The 26,520-nt window shown below is 39.2% G+C and overlaps 1 protein-coding gene across 1 annotated transcript in view; it reads left to right on the top strand.

Moving 5' to 3' along the window:
* LOC145991889 (uncharacterized) overlaps window positions 1-26,520 on the top strand; it is a 69,218-nt gene that overhangs the window by 29,056 nt on the left and 13,642 nt on the right. The window contains exon 4 of the mRNA XM_083127923.1: window positions 15,052-16,096. Within this exon, the coding sequence (XP_082984049.1) occupies window positions 15,052-16,096 (1,045 nt within the window). The remainder of the gene's footprint in view (window positions 1-15,051; window positions 16,097-26,520) is intronic.

The raw sequence follows: 26,520 nt of genomic DNA, 5'->3' as shown, positions 1-26,520 counted from the left end.
GTGTCGCCTCGCTCTGTTGTACACGTATGCAAGTTGAATTGTTTTCTTTAGAGTAAAGGGGCTGTTACTTGTCGCTTTGGTGTGTAATCTCCGTGCCACTTAAAAGTGAATCCTCAGTGATCAATGATTTTTTTCGAACCGAAGCGACACGACAAGCTGCACGCGTCGCTCAGATTTCTAATGGTGTGTATTGTGTCGCCTGAGACTTGATTTCCCATGAGCGGTAAATGCTTATTTATAGACGAAATGGGCCTGTGTCGCTTGTCACTTCGGTACGAACCACTGCTGTCGCGTGTCGCTTCGGTTTGAAACCTCACTAAGAGGCGTGCTTTTCACCACAATACAATACGCAGATAAACGATCAACATGTTTGTAACAAAATGCAAGTCGTACAATTTTTTTCCGGGTACCAATCCTTTCTTCGTTCTGCTTGTATCAATAGGTTTCGTCTCTCTACGTCCTCGGAAACCTACGATGTGATACTTGACTCAATAAATTTGTTCCCGATCGAACTGTACAACCATATGCTACACAGCTGACACCCTATTTCCTTGTAAAAGAATCTCCACTTTGCCCTTTCATATTATCGTCTATAGCACCCTAAGCGTAACCGGATGTTCGAGGGGGACCAGACGAGTGCGCATGCTCCGCAGTAGCTCCGCCTTTAACACCGTCTATACGATCGTTTTATGAGTTAACCTCTGATCATGGACTAATGGCAACTTCGACAAGGCTGTTAGTTTTCGTTCAATCAGTTAGATGGCGCTAGCAACTTCCGTCTCCAACGGAAATGTCGTATAGCAACTTCCGTATCCTCTTAGTGATCTCCGCGTTCGCCATGGCTTATGGGGCTGGCTTATCCTCATATATATCCTTGGCAGAATCACCAATTGCGAAGATCAAGATGGATTTTATACAGGTGGGTCCGTCTGCATATTCAAGCAACACAATTCAATGACGTCAAGTGGAGTCTATACTTTCTGAAGAATAGTGTTGCTATTTTTTTTATGAAATGAAAATCTCACTTACACCCTAACCCGTGTTGAATTGTTCTTGGGAAGTCTGAATTGGAAAAAATGTTGTAGTCTTGTGTAAACTTTGTGTGAATCTCCAATCTATGCCAAGCGTATGGCTTGAAAGGATATCCTACTGAAATGACTCACAAGCGCGTCAGTGGTCAGGAAGGAAAACTAGAGAAATTGGTTGCGGTAAGCTAAAGATTAACGTAATGATAAGTACCATCAATGGTGCTTGTAAGGAAGAAAAGAACGTACAGCCAACGACAAATTAAATAGGAGAAACAATATTTTACCGACGGAAAATAAGTTGGCAATGCTGCGAACACCGAGGCATTCTTGATAAGACGCTTGAGGAGCGTCGAGTAAACTTTCCTGAAAAGCACAACTCCAGTATGGAAGGTCATGCTACACGTGGATTGACAACTTTCGGGAGCATGCTGTCTGTCTACACAGTTCTCCCCAAATGCCTGTTTGATGATAACTCTTCTGATCGCATTTTATTTTTCAAATGTAGTTCTGACATTCTAGTCATCTTGCAATTATTTTTATTTTTCTTATTTTGCTTCGCTTTTACGTCACTTTATAATTAATCACAACTATGAAGATTGATGATTAAATTGATGAAGGGACACTTAAAAGAGATATTGCCAGACCAGGGCTCGAACCCGGAGCCTAAAGCGGATAGGTTGGGGAAGACCTTTCATAACTCCCGGCTACGAACTGTCTTATTATAATACTTGTAATTGCTCAGGAGTATTTTTTTGCTCTGTTCATACCTAATACCTGCTTTCGGACACTAATTTTATAAGTGACATTAAGAGGAGGGACACATCTCGTTCATATACCAGATACAATCATGGCCTATACTTGAATTGATTGATTGAATTCCTTTATTTTACTTCGCTTCTTGTGCCACTTTTGGCTAATTTGCGAAGATGAGGATATGATGAAATTGATGAATGGACACTCACAAACATCAATGCACAGGCAGGGATTCGAACCCGGAACCACTGGTGTCGTAGCGCGATGTGCTAACCACTCTGCCACGTTGGCCGGCACCTATACTTAAAATGTGACGTGCTATACACTATTTTTGGAGATCATTTGGACATGGTAATTTTGATATACTACAAGTTGTAGTTTCTCTACTTAGATTCATTATGTCCAAATTGTATCCTAATAGATATTCTCGCAACAACGCAAAATGTTTTAATTGACTCGAATTCACAATGACTAATATACTGGACCTACATTTTTAAATGCAAAATCTAGATGACGAAAATATGCCTCAACACGAAATGAAAATGCAATATTCATTCAATATACTAATTTGATTGATTGATTGATTTAGTTTATTTTACTTCGCGTTTTGTGCCTCTTGGCTAATTTGCGAAGATGGGGATGAGTGATGAAATGATGAAATTGATGAGTGGACATTCACAAACAACCAAGCCCGACCGGGATTCGAACCCGAGACCCTTGGCGTCGCAGCGCGATGTGCTAACCACTCGGCCACAGGGTCGGGCTCAATATACTAAAAATGTTGACCAAAGCAGACTTTATTATATATATTATGAATGACACTACACACGTAATCCTCTAATAGGGTTTTCTTCGGAATAAGATTCACGAGGCTTAATAGGATTATCATTCACTACAAAGCAATAGCTATAAACATGAGATAAACCTGAAATGAGGGGTTAGAATTCACCATGAGATAAGTGCAGCAGATAAAACGAAATACATATGTAAGGAAGAGATGTGTAAGTGTAAGTTTCTACGTGAAAATTGACTGAGTGGTAGCACTAGACGCTTTTACGTCAGGGGTTCTAGGTTCGAATACCGGCCTGGACATTGTTGTTCTTTTTGAATGTTCTATTTATCATATGTTCACTCATCTTCATCGTCGCGAATGCCAAAAAGTGGCAGAAAATCGACGCTAAATAACAAAAATAAATATATGTGAGAATTAAATGGTGGATTTAGAGCTGATAGGTAAAATGTGTTACATGAGCGATGTTCGATAGAAGTTCTGTTGTCAAACCTGCAGCAAGCAAAGTTGTGTGAAGGATTCACGATAAGCTTCTATCACATTTAATCTAACCTCACACAAAGATAGCGAATGAGCGAGCCAGAGCAATGCAAAGCAAAGAAAGCACTTAATCATTGAGAGAAACAACGAACTTGAAGGCTCCAAATTTCTGCGAATGTCATAATTTGAACTCTGAAATAATAATTTTTATGTGACGAATAGTATCATGTTGTAAGCCCGTGCGGATTTGAGGTGCTTTGCGTGTTGTTGCTTTTCGAAATTATTTTCGTTGTTACCATTCTTGATCTAGGCAGCACTTTGCGACAAGTTCTTAATTAGTTTGGGTTTTTGTTTCAAGTCCATTTTATGCACAGATAGGCTAATCGGAACTGGGCCTGCAGTTTAAAGTTGGATCGAAACCTTTATGTGTCTCCACCGAGTATGGAATCCAGGGCCCCTTGATTGCACGACTTGACGTTATCACTACGTCATCGTGAAGGCCCTCCGTAATGGGTTACATCTGCATGGATTAACATAAATTAATTTTAACCATATTTCGGACACAGTTCATTATCACCATAGACTGGAAATTACTTTCTTGCGAAAATACGAGGAATAGCTATCGCTCTTTTCTTGTTAATATTCATTAGAAAGTAAGAAATATTTCATTTGACTCTCACGGTCGATCTTTGCTATTGATTGACGAAACAACAATGCTTCAAACTCAGAAGCCGACACCGAAGGTTATTTTTTTTTTATTTCACGCCATTGTTCTACCAGTCTCCGTTAATTGCGATGATAAAGATTAAAGATGCGATAGGTGGAGGTGGGATGAAGACCAGGTTCTAAACCCAGCTATTCGACTTTGAAGCGCGTTACGATAACAATTTGCCTCTGGTTTGGCTTTTTCGTATATGTCAGTTCATCAAATTACTCTATTCGTCATTCAAATTCCAGAGGTAGCAAAGCAACATAAAATAACGAAAACAGAAAACAAGAACATATGCACTTATCATTACCCAGAAAATCCACACACAAACCTCTTCTGGCATTCGTTTTGCAGAATGGCCTTGGGGATTAAAGATCGTCCATTTCCTGGTTCAGCTTGAGACAATTCAGGTGCCTTATCAAAGCTGTCCTGAAGGACGCAGGGTTTCTAACCCACTTCGCCGTGAGGTCTACTATTACCTTTGCCGTTGTTTGTACCTGGATGCGTTCAGTGGGATTCACAAGAATTGCTCGGCAAATTGTCCATGACCACTTCATTTTCTACCCTACGTGTTTTTTAAGGATTAGATTTTTAACTAGGCTAATGCAGAGGATGTCAGCAGCCTGTTTGGCCGTATGTTTCAAGTTATATTGGGTAAAGTGCATGACCATGGTCATGGATAATTTGCTTGGTAATACGTGCATTCCACTATACAAACAAAACAAAATATAGACGCCTTTACGTCTCGACAGCAAAATTTCGGAACAGAGACTGACAAGAAAGGACTGTGTCTACAAAATGGGAATCGGGTAGACTTATCTTAATAGTAATGGACCTTACATTTTTGGTCGTGAAATCACCAGGAAGTGACCGTGGTAATTTCGAACTCTTGATAAATACGAAACTTCCCTACCGTTATTTGACCTGGGCTAGACTTGCTGTTTACAGGAAAGCTTCGGTTAAACATTCTCGTCAGCTGCACCAAGAGCATAATTACCATATCAAGCATATTACCGTATCGGCAATTCTTCCTCGGTTTGTTGAAGTCAGATTTGATCACGTGAGGAAAGTTTCACCATGTAAAAATGGTGAAGATAAGAACAGTTATTCAAAATGGCAGCAAAGAAGAAACAAAGGCATCTTGCCGTCATTACCTATATGACAGAAAGGCGAAAAACCGGCTTTGAACGCAAGATCAGTGTCGGTGCTAGCTAGGCCTTCTGGTATAACACATTTCTTCCAACAAAATATATTTCGATATTCACTTTATTCTTGAGTGACCCAAATAAGGGGTTAATATTCATAGAAAAGACTGTAAAGGGTGTCATTTCTCAAGACACCCAAATGCCAACCTCACTTCCACGTAGTACACCATAGACTGCAGTTTGCAGACTAACGAGGCTCTGGCGTCTGAACCCATGGCCAGTAAATGGACTTATGTTGTGTACTTGTGATTGTCCCTTCATCTATTTCATCTTATCACCATTCATCCTCTTCTTCGCAATTAGCCAAAAGTAGCAGAAACGCGAAGTAAAATAAATCATTCATTCAAAGATATGGTAGACCAGCCAAGAAGCAAAAATACCTTTAAAAAAATACTGTTATTTGAATGGAATATAAAAGTTTTGACCATAATGGTCATTTCAAGGTCGTATTGTTGCCCTTAAGAGGTCAAATCTGAAAGTCATCCACACATCATCTACAATAACTTTACCTTATTCATATCTAAAGAACAATTGCATTAGAAATCATATGTGTAAATAAATTGTAAAAATGGCGCTGCCATAAATATTTAAAATAATAAAAACCATAGATATAGTTAATATATAATTTGACAAATTGGAAAATAAAAATTTAAATGTACATAATGAAAAAATATTGTAATTGTTATTATAATCAGTTCACGTCGATATGTATGGCGAGATGTTTAGAAAGTAACATTTATTTAATTAATTTGAAACTATAAACATAATAATAATATAATTATTAACCAATTTACCAGTAGTGAATAACATTCATAATAAATAATTAATATTGCAGAAGGGCGGGTAAAGAGTATTGCACGCCACCGATTGTTCTGAAATGTTTAATTGTTTCTTCCAATGATCCTGTCTGAGCATAAAGTGTATTTAAAAGAATTGATTAACTGTACCTAAAGCATTCCTAGTAGCTCACACTGCAAGAAACTCTCAATTCACGTACAACTCGTCACATGAGCAACATTCATTACACACACACACTCACTCAGCATGAGGCACAGCTGAGTATATGGGAGATACGTGATCATACGCGAAACAATAAGTCGTCTAGCCTTCATGGTGATAAAACAGGCAATGTTCCGATCTATATATATCGCGGAAAAGAACTGGGCTTTGATAGATTACTCCGCGCTTTGCAATAGCCAGTGACGTGTCCAGGGGAGGGACGAATTTATAACAAGTGTTGCAATAAAAACCCTGTTAAGTGTTCATTGTAAACTAGCCTGTGCAAGTCAATTCAAATGGCGCCACTGCAATAACAATACCAACAAAGTGCACTCCTAAGATGTATTTATTATATTAATGTTTAAAGAGAAAAGCAATTTTGTGTAACTTCCAGTTTCAGCACTCCAATTCCAAGGCCCATCAACTGCGAGTGCAACAGGAACGAAAAATTATCAAATTTCACAATATCAGAATTATATACGGTGGAATCCATGAGTATTACCGTGCAAATTGTCCATGACTATTTTTATTCATTCTTCTCTTATATCCTGTGTGTTTTTAAACGATGGATTTTTATGTATGTTGGTGCAGAAGTTGTCAACAGCTTGTTTTCAGTTTTCTTTTAATTCTTGAAGCTCTTATTGGGTTAAATAAAGTGCACGAACATGGTGATGGACAATTTGCACGGTCATACTCATGGATCCTACTGTTCAGGGTCAAAGAAGTTAGTAATAACGTGTGTTTTACACAGCGTATATTGATACACTTGTAAGTTGAATTGTATCTTCTGCACTGCAAATATGGTGTATAAAGAAACAAAGTGCCGGAGTACTAATTGAGTTGAGTGTACAAGGTTTGTACACCCCGTCAAGGGCGTCGCTAGCGGTTGAGTTAGGGTGTGCTCCAGCCCACCGTGATATAGTCATAGTCTTCCCAAACGACCTACATTAGCAATTTTCAGAATAATTTCTAATAGAGAAAGGATAACATGCACACAGAGAGAGGAATAGAAAGATTGAGATACAATGTTGTATGAAAGATATAAGAGAAAACGGTCGAAGATTGAGAAGAGTATCAGGGAAAGAAAGATACAAACAAACAAAAAACTGATGGTACATTGAGGAACAAAGTGAAAGAGGGAGAGATATAGAGGAATAGAAAAAGGAGAAAGGAGAGGGGAAAGAGAAATGTGCAGAGAAACACAAGAAGAGAGAAAAGTGTAGAGAAATAGAGGGGAAAAGAAGTGCAAAAAACAGAAGGCTAGCAACAGCTGTAGCAACTAGGAGATATACTGCCATTTATTGTGTACTGTGCAAGCTACGCTAATAGAACTAAACTTGGCCTGCCTAACCTATTCGACTGCTTATTTCTCCTATTAGATGTATACGTGAGTTGATTTGATTGATTGATTTGTTGTTTTAAATCTACTTTATGCACAGAAAGGCTAATCGGGACTGGACCTACAGTTTAAAGTGGGATCCGAACCACTGTGTCTTGTGCCTCCACCCGGGAGCCCTTGATTACAAGCCGACGACCATACCACTACGCCATCGGGAAGGCCATGAGTAGATTAGGCAAGTCAGGTTTGATGCTGTTTGCATATACCTCCAAGTTGCTGCAGTTATCGCTAGCCGATCGTCACCTACCACTTCTCGGAGTTAATTGAACCGTTTTTCCGTCTTTACTTTTCCGTCGCCAAAAGGAAGGAGCCTTCGAAACTGACAGCAGAGTGGCGGGGAATGTCGATTTTTCGCCGACCTCTAATATTGCATGGATGTATGGAATTTCTAAATGTCAGTTTCTCGTGTAGGTGTTTGCAATTTTAATACCTTATATATTGTAGAACATTGATGCAGAAGACGTCGTCAAGACATCTTAAGAATTTTGTATGTATTGAGCAAGGGTAAGATGTGCTGATTTCTCCGGATCGAGAGAACGTAACGAATGCAAGAATTCTGTATTTTTTGTATTCTGTTCGATATTTTACGTTGTAAATTCGTGCCGTACACCACATAACAGTAATCAAAAATAGGATATATTAGAGTTTCGATGAGATATAATTTCGTTTCTCTAGTGAAAAAGTATCTTGTCCTGTAGAGTGATCTCAGTATTGCTAGTGCTTTTGTGCACTGCACTGAGATTATGTGCTGACCAGAAAAAATTTGGATCGAAAGTAAGGCTCAGATTTTTAACCTTTAATGCATAAATTATGTTTTGGTTTTTAATTTTGATGTTAACTGTGTCATACTTTACTTTTTCAAGTTAATAGTTAGAGCCTAAAATTGTGTATACACATTTATTCGAGTTAATTGCGAGCCCATTTGCAGTGAGCCACTTGTTAAGGGCATGTACGTACATCGTTGTTTAGATTATCTATCTTATGTAATAAATCCGATGATTAGAATGGTCTTTGATATATCAGCGACGTATAAGGTGTATAAAAGGGGGGCCAGAATGGAACCTTGCGGGACTCCTCCATTTAATGTTATCGGTGATGATACGGTGTCGGCAGGGTAAATAACTCTTTGTCTTCATTCGTGCAGATATGATTGAAACCAGTTTATTACAAGCTTCGAAAAACTGTAGTATTTCATTTTTGCTAGGAGAAGGTCATGATGGACAAGATCGATGGTTATCTTCTTACATTTTGAGACATATAAATTAGAGTTCATTCCAACATCTCGAAATGAGGTCTCAAGCAATAAAATTTTGTATAGTTGTCATTTGTCCAGTAACTTTATAAATATGAAAATAGTACTTAAAGTATTCAGTTCATCTAAAGACAAATTTCAGTCTCATTAAAACTTTCTCAGTATGAAGAGGAAGATGATAGTTAAAAATATCCGAAGATGAGAAAAATCGATTTGGGGGGGGGGGTGTTTTGAGCTGTTCAAACTTGAAATTTGAACAGTGTTCAAATTTTACTAAGTTTCAACATTTGATCATCTCATAACATGCAACCGTCTTTCCTCTTTACAACGAGCTCAAGAACGCTTCTGTATCTTCATTCACTCCCGAGATATACTTAATTGAAAAGAGCATGTTGCTCAAAAATGACATTTTGAACAACCCTCATATAATTCGTAATAATCGTATTTCAGCAAAATCCTTTCACAGGTATCGGTTTTGGACCAAAGCAAAGCTGTGTACCAAATATCATCAAAATCTGTGATTATGAGGGTAATCTCCTTTCTACCTGATTTAACATGGAATGGCCCATATTTGTTTTGTTTTAAAGAGTGTGGTAAAGGTAAAGGTAAAGTGTTCCCCTGTGCATAGCACCACGCCAAGAAGGCGTATAGGGGGTGTGGGGGTAACGCCCGACACTTTCTTGATCCGGTCGTGAGTGGGGGTGATGTGATCAGCATCACGCCCCTGACCGCCTTTACCCCCCAGGGTTTCCCCCAGGTACCCATGTTATTCGACGCTGGGTAGGCGCCGGGGCCGCTTCCACCGTTAGAAAAGTTCCCGGATTTGAACCGGCCGGGGATCGAACCCGGGACCTTTAGCATGGTAGTCAGACGCGTTACCGATGTTAATGGAGAAACAATAAAAGTACGTGGCAGTCGCTACTGCCCTTGAACATATTTTTCTGGCCGCGCGAGGGACTTTTCTTGCGACGAAGGGAAATATTTTACACTCTAAAATATACCGTAACATGTACTGGCTACCCTGCGTCACATTCGAAGGTTTCGCTAGCGGCCTCTGATAATCAGCTCGCTCATTCACAACACCCGAAGCTTACATAATGCCCTGAACATAAAAATAGGCTCGCTTTATTCTCTTGCACCGATATGGACTTCCCGGCTTCACACTAGGCTGCGGAAGATTTCATAAGGCAATGTAGAGAATGACAGAGAACTATATAGTTATATCTGTTGGCGCACATTCTCTGTAGTTGTGGTGAATTTGGTTCGCTTCAATAGCCTAATTACTAAGACCTCTCTCTACCCCTCTCTCTCTTTCTTCGTATTTTCTTATGTTCTCTCGCTTCCTTTCATTCATCCATCCATCCCTCCTTTCTCTTTGCCCCTTTCTATTTCTATGTTTCATTTTGCATCGCACCGATCTCTGTCTCTCTGTTCCTCAGTATCTCTATCCCTTTTTCTCGATTTCATTCTCTCTCTCTCCTTTCTTCACGAGTTTGTCTTTCTCTTGTTCTCTTCTTTTCTGCCTCGGTTTCTGTTTTTCATTTCCTCTATCTTTTATCCTATTCCCCATTTTGTTTTCTTCTGTCCCTTTCTAGCTTCCCTTTTGTCTCATTGCACCGATCTCTCTCTCTCTGTGTCTTTGTTCCTCGTTATATCTACGTTTTCATTGTTTAAATTTATATCTCTCAATCTCTCTGTCTCTTATTTCTATATACGGACTACTTCCTCTTTTTTCTTTTCCGCTCTCTGTCACACACACACAAACTCTTTTTACCATTTTCTTTTTCTCCAACCTTTCAATTCTTTCTATTTGCCTCATTGCACCATTTACTTTCTTTCTTCCACGCTAGCTTTATCCCTTTCTTTCTCTCTCAATCTTACTTTCTCTCTCTCTCTCTCTCCATGTGATTTTTCTTCTACGTTCTCTATTTTCCTTTCTTTCTTTCTCGATTCTTTCAGCTCATTTTCTTCTGTTCTTTGTCGCTGTCCCTTTCTTTCTTTCTTTGCTTTATTCTACTATTTGCTCTCTTTCTTCATTGGTTTCTATCTCCTAACTCATTCTCTCTCTTCCTTATTCTTCCTTCCCTCTCTTCCTTATTTTTCACTCATTTTCTTCCTGTTTCCCTTTCTCCTTCTCTCTCTCATTTTCCTTTTCTCCTTCCTCCTGTCTCTTTCTCTTCCAATTTTCGTCGTTGCACTAACAGGGTAGCCACTCTAGGACCATGATAAAATTCAAGTATAATTCCCAGTCTTCAAGGCGAACTTTCCAAAAATTCAAGGCTACAAGTAGATATTTTCTGCATATCAACCTTTCGAATTACTGCTTCTCACCACCCACACACATACACACGTATTAACAATATAAAGGGTCTGTGTGATTCTAATGTATCCAAAAATTCTGTTTAATTTCAATTAAATGGTATATATTTAAAATAATTTACAATGCGGTATTTACATTTGCCATTTTACATTCTCAGACTCAATACATCTACAAACACAAGTCACAAATGTTACGGGATATTTTAATCTACGAAAAAATCATTAATTGTATAAGAATTTTAAACGTAAATGTAACTGATCAACTTCAAGATATCTTATGTTGCAATAATCTTCCGTCTGTCAGGTAGATTGTTCTGCAAAGGACACTAGCAAAGTAAATGGATTAAGAGAATTCTGTTTTATTTTTCATGCAGCTTCATTTTTCTTCCTCGATAAAAAGAACTGTAAATTGTGGAAACTTGCCTCAGAGCATTTGTAAGCATATTTTATTAATCCATTAATGAAATTGCAATTTTTCACGTCTACGGAGAAACATTCAAGCAGAATTCACGCATAATTCCCGGAATTCCTTGTGAGTAGCCACCCTGACTGACGTACATATTTATTCCTTCTTATGCTTATGCGTTTCTTGTTCCTTATTTATGTATCTCACTTTCTCCGTCCCTGCGCGGTTTGTCAATACTCAATATGCTCTAATTTTACAACAAAAAATTGCTAAGTTGTGTAAAAATAACAATTTCAGTTATCTGAAAACACATCATGCAAGCGAGATAAGCTCAGACTATGCTATGGTGATATAATGACCATTTTCCACCTCTTTTCTATATACTGTGCATTGATGCAATCAAGGAGTCTCCCCTTAGCGTTGTCGCTTTGTAGTCAAGGGGTCCCGGGTTCTATTCCCGAAGGAGGCACAAAGTGGTTCGGATACCACTTTAAATTGTAGGTCAAGTCCCGATTAGCCTTACTGTTCATAAAGTGAACTTAAAACACCAAGTCAACCAATCAATCAAGGAGTCTCCTTTATAACGTACTGATAAGTGTATTAATAGTAGTTTTGTAATCAAGAGGCCTCATGAGGGTATGACAATATATTTATGGTCGGCAGTGAAAATAATGATAATACAGGGTATCTATAAAATAACTCCTGGGTTTTAAACAATCATAGTGCACAAACGGTATTAGATAACTCAGGTTAGTTAATCACTTTGAAATCAGTAGCTCATTAAGTTTTATTCATACCGTTTGGAGTTTATTCCAACAAAGGTTGGCAACACTGCGCACCGTTGACCTTAAAGTGGCCGAGACGAGCCGAACCCAGTCAGTGCAGTTCAGTGCAATGGCGACGCCACAACAGAATGCACAGTGTGTGTGATATGGCTTGTAGAAACTGGATCTGTTATTACTGTACAGCGGAACTTTCGACGCGAGTATGGTGGTGTTGCGCCTTCGGACAAAACTATTCGTCAATGGCTTAAGGCGTTTAAAGACCAGAGGTGTTCACCCTCCGGAGGGCGACCCTCGTGAGGGCAGACCTCACCCTCACCCTCACCCTCCGGAAGACTTATGAGGGTGAGGGCAACTCCGATCTCGGAGGGTGAGGGCGGTGGAGGGCGAGAGCGAGAGCGATCTCGGAGGGTGAGGGCGATGGAGGGCGAGGGCGATAGCGATCTCGGAGGGTGAGGGGAGGTTGACTCAAAATGAACACCTCTGTTAAAGACTGGAAAATTGTGAATGGCAAAATCCGCTGCAACACACTCCTTGAGGAATTCCACTTTAGAGTACCTATGCGCACAACTCGCAATACAAGGTTATTTCATACAAAAAAACCTAGACTAGAAATTCAAAAAAGATCTCTCTCTTATAGACTTGCAGCACAATACAATGATCTCCCCTCAACTATTGATATATTTTCCTCCGAGTTTGCCTTTCGGTCTTCTATCAGAAGAAATACTTGTAATTAATATCACATAGTGCCATCTCTTACTTATTTTTTGTTCATTTGCTATTCCCTTTTATGTTGTTTTGTTACTCTTTATTAATTTTTTTTTATTTATTTATTTTTTATGCTTATTATAATTATTGCTTTCTCATTGTTGACAATTTCAGTGTAAAATGGCCACCTGTGCTGTATCTGAAATTTTCTCAATAAATAAATAAGTGTTCTGAAACAAAAGTCGCCAGGTAGGCCGCGTGTTTCTGAAGAGGAAGTGGAAAGAATTCGCACTTCAAGCGTACAAAGCCCCAAGAAATCCTTGACACGACGCAGTCTTCAGTTGAGAATACCAAGATCGACTGTTCATAAAGTGGTGCACAAGAGGCTTCGTCTAACAGCTTACAAGGTACAATTTTTGCATGAAATTAAGCCTACAGACAAGACTAAGAGATAACCGTTTGCAGTTTCTATGCTGAACAAGATTGATGAAAACAATGATTTTCTAAACGATGTTAGTTTTACCGATGAGGCCACTTTTCGTGTCAGTGGTACTGTTAACCGACACAATTGTCGCATTTGGGGCTCACAGCCGCCTCATGAGTTCATTGAGCATCAACGTGACTCGCCCAAGTTGAATGTTTGGTGTGGTCTTATGCGTGACCATGTTATTAGACCCTTCACTTAGTCCCTTAGACTTTTTCCTATGGGGACATGTGAAGAACATGGTTTATGCGGAGAAAATTCAAGATGTCAACCATCTAAGGCAAAGAATTGTCGCTTCTGTGGCAACCATCACCCCAGACATGCTGGCCATTGACGTGGCAAGAAGTTGATTATCGTTTGGATGTGTGCCATGCTACAAACGGGGCACACATTGAAATTCACTAAATTGTAAACAAAACTTGATAACATTACCTTCAAAAACATGTATTTACTTTTTCCTGAGTTTGAGTTTTTAATAAAATATTTAGCTTCAAAACCACGGAGTTATTTTATATACACCCTGTATATGCATTACATTCATTAACAACTGTGGAAAATGCAAAGTATTTTTTTCAGCTGACGCTGATTAATACCGCAGAACTCAAACTCAATAAACGTAAGAGTTGTAGCACCTTATCGCCAGCAAATATACGGTACTTTTACACATTGACCTACTTGGAAAAACTTTCAAACCTTATCGTTCAAGGGACACCGAAGTGACAAGCTACAAGCGACGCTTGTCTCTTGTCAATTGGATAAGAACATGGGCATAACTTCGAGCCTAACTTTTGGGGGGAGCACACCATAAAAACAGCGTTCAGGACTATTTTACTAAATAACTGCCGTATTTGCAAAATCAAAAAACTTTTTTTTTCTTGACTAATTTTGATTTGATTTGGTATTTAGCGTGGCTTTTCTGTCACTTTTGGATAACGAGGATGAGTGATGATATGATGAAACTGAGGAAAGGGCACTCACAAGGAACATCCATGCTCAAACCTGGATTCGAACCGGGGACCCCTGACGTCGTGGCGCGTCACTCCGCCACGGAGTCGGCTTATATATGGAAATTGTTCACTTGTTTGTTTAGAGGTAAATAGTGGAAAATATCTCTCCTGACTTGATACACAAAAACTGTATCTTATCTGCCCTATGCGGCATTCCTGATAGCGCTGTGGCTAACGTATCCTACTTGTAATCAAGTGATCGTATGTTCGTGCAATACAGTAGTCCAGGTTCCACTCGCTTCATAAAGTAGAGTTAGTTTGTTTCTTTTCTGTCATGGAGATAAAATCCGCTCTAGGTTTAGGCTCAGATAGGCTACAGAGACTGTATATAGTTTAAAGTGGGATCTGAACCACTATGCCTACACCGAGAATCGAACACGGAACTCCTTGATTACAGGCGGAAGCATTTCGCCACTGGGGAGGCTAGTCTGCCATACAATGTCGCCCAAACAACCAATATGCTAAATCTTACTTTTGAGATAAATATAGTTTCATATTCAAGATCCCTGAAAAATACAGGTTTTACTTTTGGATAGATGTTGTCATCGGTAAAATATGTACCTACTTATGGCTATTTATAAGTTATCATAGGAATGTATCAACAATAAGTAGTCAGAAACTGCACTTTGTTGAAAAAGTCAAAGTTTGCACATTTGTGGTTTTGGCATTGGAAACACTGCTACTTCCATTTTCTCATCATTCTGACGAATTTCAATCTGTCTACTTGCAGATCTACTGAAGCATCAGCTACTATGGCCGCAAAGGTAAACATCTGGCTGATCCTATGTCTGGTGTTTGCAGCATTCGCAGATATTTCCCATCAAGTTAACTGCCCCGAAAATTGCGACTGCAGCGTCATCTTCACCAAGAACCTGGTGGACTGCAAGAACAACCACCTGTCGGACATTCCATACGATCTGGAGGATGATGTCCACATCCTCAAAGCATCAAACAACAACCTCACCGCACTTCGCCGCGACACCTTCAGGCCTTTGCAACTCGAGGAGCTGGACTTGTCCAGTAACGGGCTGAAGGATGTCGATCCGGAGGCCTTCAACAATCTCACCGAGCTGATCATCTTGGATCTGTCGGACAACTTCCTAGAGTCTCTGGATTCCGACACCTTCTCTAGCAACAGCAAGCTGAACGCGCTAGATCTTGGAGGCAACCCGCTGCAGCTTCTAGATTCCAGCAACTTTCTCAACTCGCTCTCCTTGAAGGAGCTGGACATCAGCTCTTGCCAGTTGATTCAACTCCCGGACGGGACGTTCGCGAACATGAAGAATATAGTTCGACTCTCGCTGGACGGAAACCAGATAGATAGAATGGACATACAGATCCTAGATCCTCTGACGAATCTCCAGTTCATAGATCTGTCCGACAATCCCTGGACCTGCAACGACTGTCGCCAGGTCCAGGAACTCTCAGGATGGCTCAGGAACCGTTCCGTGGTGGCCAAACTACCAGTCTGCGGGGAGCCAGCGCCATTGGCTGGAATGACCTACGAGGACTACGAGCAGAAGATCTGCACTCAGGCAGCAAGCCAGGACTCGGCGAACCTTTACTTCAACGATGACGATGATGACTACACCTGTACCATAAGCACTCAATATATCGTAGGCTTCACCGTGGGCATTGTGATGTTCTTCCTGTCTGGAATCTCCATTTGGATCATGCGACGGCGAAGAGCCAAGCTGTACTACACCAAAACTCCGTCCATCGATACTGTGGCCATACCTTACGAGGATCTGGTCTACAAGCCGCTCTCAAAAGAGGTAACGTAACATAATTTAAAATAACAAAAATACGAAATTCGTGTTCAGGTAACTGAGCAATCAGTCAAGACCAACTATACTGGCGGATGTTGCGGGGGGAGATACTTGGGGAAAGTAAAGTGAACGAAATTGGCTCTAAACAAATTTGTAAATGACGATTGACGACCCCTTGACTATTAAAGCGGTTGCAGAAATCGTTGGTTCCTCCACCTTCCTGCATCAAACCAAACTGGGTAGCAATATTGTACGTATTATTGGGGAGATGTAGATGAAACAGTTTGGTTAAGTACTTAGCGCACACTGGTATTAATTTCAAAATATTTTGTTGCATTCACAATAAAATGAGTAACACAATTACGCCTTATTTCCATATTAAATACACTAAAGTTGCTGACCAAGGCAGTTTATTAAAAATTAAAAGCACTTTTAATTTTATTTAATTTTAAAGTGCTTTTAATTTTTAATTAACTGCCTTAGTCAGCAACTTCAGTGTAAATAAAATGAGGTATTTCAGAAAACAGAGTAGCTACCACAGGAATAAAGTGGGGCCAAACAACTGTGGAATAGAGATTGACAAGTAATATGAAAAGGTATAATAAGAAGTTAATCAATAGTTTGCTTTGTAACTAGAAACAGTCCTTCCATGGATTATTAACAAATTCCTTATCAAGGATTCTTCTTATAAAATAAGTTTTCTGAACATTACGTTTTAATGTTTAATTTGTTTAAAACCTTTTTGTTCTTCATTAAAACACTGCTTAAAACGTTTAAGACTTAAAAATCTTTAATTTATTTCTTTTGAAACACAATTTTTACCAACACTGGCTTTAGGTAACTATTCACAATTACATTACCAAATTATCATGTTCATATTACATACTATTATACTATTATACTTTCAGATCAAAAAGGCTCATGTGTGATGTGGAGAAGTAGAAGAAGAAATGTGTAAAGTTCAAGGTTTCTTGCATGCAGGATCTGAAGTGTAAAGCCTCTCAAGTTAAGCATGATGTGTTACCTTGCAAGAACTCTTAATCAAATTAACTTTTGTTATAGTTTATATTTTGTGTGAAGAATTTCTACGTCATGTATATGTATAAAAGGAAATGTGTTATATAAAAGAGCAATAAAGTTCTGAAATTCAGTGGCGTACTGTGACATTTTGCCCAGGGTACATAACATATATAACTATGCTTGCCAAAGGGCTTCCCAAAAACAATTGCAGATAGTGTCACGTTCAATCTTAAAGCACTATTCGAATAGTTTCTTATGTGTAAAACATTTTTTTCTGTGCCATAATATTAGTCCATTTTTCTAGACTGGAGAGTAAGAAAAGCAGATTTTTTTTTTAATATGCGTAAAAATTCATCGGGACTAGATTTAAATAACTGAAATGCGCACATCACATATTGAACTTATAATCCATTAATTATGTAAGTGTAGATGGAGGGAAACAAAATGATATACGTATATTTAAAACAATCCTGTTTTCTGTTAATACAGCAGACATTTTCTTGTCTTTTATGCAATGTAGTGAAGCTTGAGACTGAACAATCATTTTACATGAACAAAAATTATTGCATTTTATGTTTAAAATTGAATGATCTCAACATAATTTCGAACTGCATATTTAGCATGCATTTGAGGAATAAAATGTTCACTTGAGAAAAATAACAAAATCAAATAGGTAAAACGAACTCCCTGTTAATATGAATTCCTTACTGGTAATTTCTAGAGTACTACAGTATTTACAAACTCTAGTTTCTTGTCTATAGCAAGTCCTCCCTTAGATTCACGACGTGACTTACTTTTAGGCATCACATGATTTTTTTTATCTTTCACAGTGTAGCTAAACTATAAATTTTTTGACCATGTAAGTCTTCTTGGTATCTGGGAGGTTTATTAATTTCTCTCGCACATTTTGCAGGCAATAGAGGGCATTATTACTGACGTTGAGTTGTAAACAAACTCTAGTGCATGATGGTCCAACTTGAGACTAAAACAATCTCCAGCAATTAGTCACCATCTTCTGTTTTGTAAACTGTCTTTATTTTTAAACTATAAACAACAGAAATGCATTATTTATTTTACGTTGAAAAATTATATTACCCAATCATGCAGGAAATATTTATCTATGGACAAGAATTCTCCTTGGGCAATTGTGTACCGCGAAGATATTGGTGGGGTTAATCTAGACAACAACAATTTTTATGATACGTTTCTAAAATTTTAGTGAATACTTTAAGTGCATATTTTGCCTGTTTAGTTCATATTTTGGTCTTTTAGTGCATATATTTTGCCCCCTAGTAACGAGTCAACAAGAATTGTGTTTGTGTGTTACATGGTCTTATCTAAATGCAAAGAGATTTTACCCGATGATTTTCACAACGTATTTACACACACATAAATGCAACGTGGTTGTAAAGCTTGTCTGATAAAGAGGATGTATAGTATGCAGGCTCTAAGAGCTGTAAACATGGGGTTTGCGACAATACGTACAGTTGAGTCCAAAAAGCGTCTGTGCAAGAGAAAGTGCTGTGTATGCTGTGGCTTCACAACACCCAAATCACTAGTTACAGTGCAACGATTATTCCAGACAGAGTTTGGAAGAGAGGCACTTAATGTTAAGTTGGAAAACAAAGATGATTTTTCAATTGGATGGGGCCCCGCTGCACTGGGCTAAGTTGTTTTTGAGTATCAGGCCACCAAATTTCCGAACAGATGAATCGAGAGGGGGTGATCCAATACCGTGGCAACCCAGGTCACCTGATGTAACTCCAGTGGACTTCTTCATGTGGGGTTACGTTCGAGAGATACAGATACCCCTCGTGATGTCACAAAATTCAAAGGGAAGGACCAGGGATGCTGTGGAAATGATCACTGAGGACATGTACCTGAAAAGACACCGAGTATCGACTTGATATCCTCCGGGCAACTAACGAAGTTCACGTGGAAGTGTACTAAACATGTAAGCAACTCCATATTAATTTCTATAGGTTTACGTAATGTTTTATGACCACCTTGTGTGTGTGTCCCTGAAAACTTACGGCAATACTTGTTTCTTTCAGTCATACGACTAATTGATTGATTAATTTTTGTTCTAAGTCCACTTTTATGCACAGATAGGCTAATTTGGACTGTGCTTGCTGTTTAAAGTAGTATCCGAACCTTCACTATGTGCCTTCACTGGATATCGACAACGCTACCACTACGCCATCGCAGTTTCACTCATAGGATATCACAAGTTGAATGATAAATAGACCTCGGATTTTAAGTTTTTAACCAATTTTTTTGCTTGTTAGAACCTATTTTAAGTTTAAGCGCCTAAATCAAGCCTTTTTTTAGGTTTTTATATATTTCTAAAGGTTTTACAGGATTTTTATGTCTCACAGAGGCATTTGCTTTGTTTGGTCACGAAAAAAATTAATGACGAACGTTGTTTGAAACGTACTCTCTGTCGATTTCACTTCCTACACGTCCATGGTGATTTTTCAAAGCTCTAAACAAAGCAAAATGTCTGGGGCCACTGTTACCTGTACGTACAATCCAAAGTGGTCTTGCTCACTTTCGCGTCACTTCGGTGCTTTGTGGCATTCACGCCTTGCAAACTAACATTTCAGCATTGAAGTTTGCACAACTTACTATATGTTTTTCTTGAAAGATTATTTTCAGCATATTAGGTGATCCTTACAGACAAAATTGCAGATTTTGACTGTGGATGACATGAAAAAGGATTGTTGCCTAACTATACGGCGAGGAGTGGATTTTAATAGCAAATTCCCCATGGTAAGTTCTGCCATCGCCGTAGGGTTAGGCAACACACATAACGTTATGCAAGATGGTGCGTATTTCAAGATATAGGTGTCCCATTTTCATTGCCGGTGACTACAACTAATCAGCATTTTTCAGGAACTTTGAACTATTTGAAGTTTTTTTTTAACCTGTTTCAGGATTTTTCGAGCCTAACTTAAGATTTTTAGGACTTATTTTAGAATTTTTAGAACCTATTTTAGGATTTTTAGAGCCTATTTTAGGATTTTTAGAGCCTATTTTAGGATTTTTAGAACTTATTTTAGAATTTTTAGAACCTATTTTAGGATTTTTAGAGCCTATTTTAGGATTTTTAGACCCTATTTTACGATTTTTAGAGCCTATTTTAGGATTTTTAGAGCCTATTTTAGGAACCTAAAAATCCGAGATCTAATGACAAGTTTAAATGAGATTATGCCGGTTAAGAACGTTCTTGGTAATTAAACATAACACTGGACAAATGCGTAATTTGGTGGGGGCATGGAGGGCACTTGCCACTCCTCAAAAATTGCAACCTTATTAAAATATACCAGTTAATTGTACTTTTGTTAACCTCCTCGGGCCCGCTGGGCAAATTAAAGAGTATTTTTTATGATTTCGCTAATGCAACTGTTACGTATTTAGCTAAATAGTCCTGGACGCTATTTCTATGAGATGTATTTCTTTATTCTGACCCCCAAAGATACGCCGTTCGATTCTAGCCCCCCCTTTCCCCTATGATAAGGCCTCCGTGGAGGAGTGGTTAGCGTCATGTTAATGCAAGTGGTGGACAAGTGACTTAAAATGATACAAAAAGCAATAACTAGCTATTAGCCCCTTTTAGTTCGCTGCATTTTTTGACACTAGGTGTAGTGCAGGTGTATTCCCATGTCAGGCTGGTGCAAGTAGACGAATAGCGGTGTTCAAGTTCAGAAGATTCAACACATGCCTGTCTGCTGCTTTAAGCATTCCTTTGATTTGCTAGTACGCACCACTTGACTATACACCCACACACTACTACACTATTCCAGAACGTAGTGCAAACGGTGCAGATACCAAATGCACTACTACTTGACATCAGATCGACGAAGTAGAGTCGTTCGGTGTTGCACCGTGTAACCAAATAGACGCGCGAGTGCAGTGTGTCAAAAATTGGAGCGAACTATATCACGTTTGTTAGAACCTGTCCCGTTTCCCGCGCTAGCGATGGTGCCACAGTTTCGGTGCCAATGAGAAATGAGGAAAAAGTCGTCTGTTGGGCAGCGAGGAGCGAATGGGAAGCAGAAGAAAGGCGCTTACGTAGGTGCTGTTGCCACGTTGCGGTCTAACTCGAGTGTTTTGTTTGTGTCTTGTTGAAGAAGCTTGTTTTGTGAGCGTGGTGCTGATTAGTGTGCGTTTTAAAATATCCAGGATGGAATTTATTCTGGTGATATTTGCTTGTGTCCTTTTTGTGTTTAGTGTCATCTTAGCTGGAACATTCAGGAAGGGAAATTGTGTATATTTGTGCATTTCCGCGTATTTTATGCACAGCCTGGCTTCGGCTTTCTGCAGCGGCAATGCCGCGTGGTTTCTGCTAGAAAAGCCAGCGATCAGCAAACGCGGGAAGCGGGACAGGTAAAATAAAGTGAAATGTGTCCTTTCCTCAGCGAATAGCTAAACCATTTCCCCGCTCCAAAAAATGTCAAACAACTCCGAAACACTAAGTTTCACGTATAAAGATGAAAAATGTTAAATATACAAAGGAGAGGCCGCTTGTCGCCCCCCCCCTGCCCTCCTTCTTGGGTATACAACGTTCCGTTCCAAAGGCTAAAATTTTAAGGATATCTCATCGAGTCAAAACTGTGTATGTTGCAAGGACATCCGAGGCAGTGATTTGTACACAAACCCCTAAAATCCCACAAATTTCCTCAACGCCCCGATATTTTTTTCACAAAGGCATGTAGCTTCCTTTCCATGCATTTTTATTTTTCGTAGTTTGTTTTCTGCCATTTTAGCTCATGCTTTGCTTTTGTTCCAAGTTCACTTTATGCTCAGATAGGCTAATCGGGACTGGACCTACAGTTTAAAGTGGAATCCGAACCACTTTTTCTCCCCAGGGTATCGAACCCAACACCCCTTTATTACAAGGTGACGACTTAACTACTACTACGCCATTAGAGATTGCAACCAGGCACGTATATAAGAAATATATTTCAGGGGGGTCCGAACGAAGTGTCTCAAAATAATAACAATATTATTATTGCGTACATTAAATAAATTAATTTTAAATAATTACAATAACAATATTAATTAAAATATTCAAATGTATTCATATATTTCTGTTACATTAATAGGTAAAAAGATGGCATAAGGATAGCGATATAACAGCACTATTCATTATTTAGCTTAAGCATAGTTAAGTTCGGCAAAATTTGTATTAAAAAAAACAACTGCCCTGGCAAGGAAATTAATGTGAAATAGGAAAAAATTGAATATTTATTTAATATCAAAAAAGGATGTTAGATCCAGTTGAGGAAAGGAAATTTCCTGGTAATATTTTATGTATATTATTATAAGTAGTAATAAATCTTATAACACCATATAACAAAACTTTTGTACTTGATACAGAGTCTGATGAAGACCTTGCTAGAAGGTTGAAACGTTACGTTTAGTTTATGTTTTTAATAAAATAAATTACTGCCTTGGTCAGCATATTTAGTTTTTCATAAATCTTGCATGAATCTTCTTTGGTAATGTCATTCAAAGACGTGTGATCCCAATATAATCCTTGCCTTCCAATAAGTTCGGTGCAAATAAATAACCTCGATTAAACAAGAATGTTTTTTTTTTTCATTATTTCATTTTAGTTATTTTATTATTTTCATTATTTAATTTTAGTACTTAGTAAGTCTTTCGGGGGTGTCCGGACTCCTTGCCTCCCCCTTAAATACGTCCTTGATTGCCACAGAACTTGAGAGGTATGCACAGCTAAGAGTAAGGAAGATGAGGTGATGAAGGGACAAACACGACAAACAGTACGTCATATTCAAGAATCGAATCTAAAACCCGTGGTTTCGTAGCGCGCTATGCTAACCACTCCGCCACGAAGGTTGTCAAAACTAGTATATAACACAAATGAATATTCTTCTATAATATCAGAGCCTTCTTTGTGTATGATTGAAAACGCCGCGCGTTTCATATCGGCTCCTGTAACTTATCAATGCAACAGCGGCCTCCGTGGAGAGTGGGTAGCGTCATATTTACCCAAGTGATAGAGAATTGATTTTAAATGATAGCAATAACGATAACTATTATTGTGTATGGCTTCTTAGAAGACAAATGAAAGCAAATATTTTTTTAACGATATCGAAAGCCTTTCCTTGTGAAACGGCAAACATTTCCCCGCTCCAAAAGAATGCCAGAAAACAATATCAAAAGACTTAATTTTACGCAAAAAAATTAAAAAATGTCAAATAAGTAACGAAAGAGGCGATGTTTGTTCCCCTCCCGCCCCCCCCCCCCCCCTGCGGGTTACAAATGCTAAAATCTTTATGATATCGAGTCGAAACTGTCTACGTCTACACGGACATCCGAGGTAGTGAGAGCACACACACACGCACTGCTAAACTTTTGCACAAAGGCCCAGTTTATGGGCATTTTTGCTCTAAATTTACACTTGTAACCCCCCCCCCCCCCTCACTAAATACAAACTTACAACCCCTGAGATAGGAAATACTAGATAAACGCCTGATCGGAGGTCTTTCGACCTAAAATAAAGCCTAATTTGTAAAGCGTAAATATACGATTGCAAATGTAGTTCAAGGCTAGGCCTACGACTACTGACATTAACCGTTTGCCTCGTGCTTTCGTGTAACATGCAATGGTCTGCGGGAAGTGGGGAGGGTACCCTTGATCCTCTGTACCCCCGCCAAAAAGTTAAAAATTGTGCATGGTTTATGAAGGTTTTGCGTTGGTTTTAACTCTTAGAGATGTCTCATTGTGGAGTAAAGTACGTCTGTTACCTTAGCGTGAAGCATGCACAGCTCAAAGACTTCGTGCAACTAAGACGACAATCAAAAATAGCAACAGTTACCTACCGCTTCATGAACACAGAATATTAATGACAAAAGTCAATAAATTTACAACAAATATTAATTATTCTACATTAAAATGTGTTGTAAATACAGTAAATCAAACACCGAAGGACCGAAAACTTACGAAACCAAAATAGAAGTGAAATAACTATCGTTAGGAGTGTTAGATTTATTGGTGTTTATAACTTTACGTAGTTAGGTGTGTTAGCTTTGACGCTGACAGCAAATTTTCGACTTTCTTGTTAGGTTTGATTTTGATTTTGATTTTAAAATTGTGGGAGCGTCAGCACTTAGGCTATTTTGCTCCCGTCACATTATACGGGGGCCAGCCCCTTATCATTACAAAGAACAACTCTATCGTTGCGTAATTAAAAATCTTAAAATGTTCTGACTTCTGTTAAAAGCTGAGGCTGTAAAGGGGTACTCAGCACAAATAAAGACAAAACACAGGACAACACAAACTAAATTATACTGGCCATGGGGCCAGTCGCCAGAGCCTCGTTAGTCTTCAGTCCAGGGTGCACTAACGTGGAAGTGAGGTTGACATTTGGGTGTACTATGTGGAAGGTCACCCCTTACACCCCTTTCTTGTTAGGTGATTGATGAGTTTGACCTTTGACGACGTTATCATTTGCAAGTGTTTTCTCTCGCTATTTGAGTGTGCATACAACCGATTTTGGTTATAAAAAGCGGCGAAAGTACTCAGATATAGGTTTTCTTACTTACACGGCCCATATCTCTGTCATTTGTGATTTCCGCGCCCGGAAACACAATTTATAATACATAAAACATCGAAATACATCAATTAAAAAAAATCGACCTAATTCTCGAGAGAGTACAATCAGGAAATGGCTTCCTGGGGTGTCAAAAACAGCTGAACCAATCAATGAATCGCGGGCCACATTACAATGATTTATTGGTAAGCAATGATTTCCGAAACTTGAGACAAAACGACACAGCCAGAATAGCAAGAACTTATTCAACGAAGTGAAAATACACACATTTAACAGTACATATTGGTCACAGAACACAATAAAATAATCGTGAAACTACTTACCTTACATAAGCCAGGATGTGGTAACAGGCAGCACTGAAATGGTTCTTGACGTTTTTCACTCAATCGTTCACGAAACTGCAATTCACTTCACCATGAACTACGCCCACACCCCTTTTCCATATCGCATATGATTCCGTACCTGCACTTTCACAGTTATTATGCACTAATACCTCGATTTACAAAATGGCGCCAGGTTAATAGAACACGATAACAAGCGCCAAAAATAAGCAACACGTAATGGATCAAGTTATGCTCGAATCTCACTCCCTTCCGTCTAATTCAACCGACGACGGTGGTTGATATTCGTCTTCTTGCACAAGTTCCTATTTTCACGACATTCACAACAAATTCATAAACACTAAACACGCTTCGTGTGCACTAATTTGTACTTAACAAGCAATAAATAAATGTAAAAATTGCTCTCAAAAACGCTGCACCTTCAAATCGTTCCGCGACTCTTTACGGAACTCACTGTGCACCGATCACGTGACTATAAAGCACAGCACGCAGTATTGGCAGACCACCGCTAGAGAGCGCTGAGATTTCGGAGTAATTTGTAGTTGCAAAGCAGATCACGAATTTGTTTCATTGAGCTTTTCTTTGAAGTCCACTTCATGCAGAGAAAGGTTAATCGGCACAAGACCTACAGTTTAAAGTGGTATCTGAACTAGGGATGGCCAGATCCGGATCCTGGCGGATCCGAAATCCGGATCCGGTTGGTTCCGGATCCTAAATTTTTTCGGATCCGGATCCGCGCGCACGCGCGATTTGTAATTAATTAATACACTTACAAGGGAGGTCTAAGTCTCCCCCTCCGATTTCCATGAAACTTGGCAGGTGTATAGAGCCCCCCCCCTCAAATGTCAAGATAAGGAGAAATTTAAGTGGGGATCTCACCCTGAAACCACGTAAATATGGCATAGGAAGAAACCGGGGGCATAGGGCCTCTCTATACACCTGTCAAATTCCATGGGAATCGGAGGGGGACACAGGCGTCAGATGATCCCCACGTCAATTTGTCCTCGTCTTGACATTTGAAGCGGGTTTTGCCCCCTAAAACAGTTTTTTAGCCGAAACAAAAAACAACAACACGTATTTCTTACTTTGGGCCCCTGTATACACCTGCCACGTTTCATGGAAATCGGAGGGGAACACAGGGGTCAGATCCCCACTTCAATTTGTCCTCATCTTGACATTTCAGGGGAGGTTGCCCCCTAGAACAGATTTTTAGCCGAAACAAAAAAACACGCATTTCTTCATTTGGACCCGTTTATACACACACCTGCCAAGTATCATGGAAATCGCAGGGGGACACAGGGGTCAGATCCTCACTTCAATTTGTCCTCATCTTGACATTTGAGGGGGTTTTGCCCCCTAAAACCGTTTTTTAGCTGAAACAAAAAAACACGTATTTCTTCCTTTGGGCCCCACTATACGCCTGCCAAGTTTCATTGAAATCGGAGGGGGACACTTAGATAACCTCCCTTGTTAGTCTTACACTTTGT

This window comes from Lepisma saccharinum, chromosome 8, assembly GCF_977018435.1.
Source record: "Lepisma saccharinum chromosome 8, izLepSacc3.1, whole genome shotgun sequence".
Taxonomy (NCBI): Eukaryota; Metazoa; Arthropoda; class Insecta; order Zygentoma; family Lepismatidae; genus Lepisma; species Lepisma saccharinum.
This window is presented reverse-complemented; position numbering and strand designations above follow the sequence as displayed.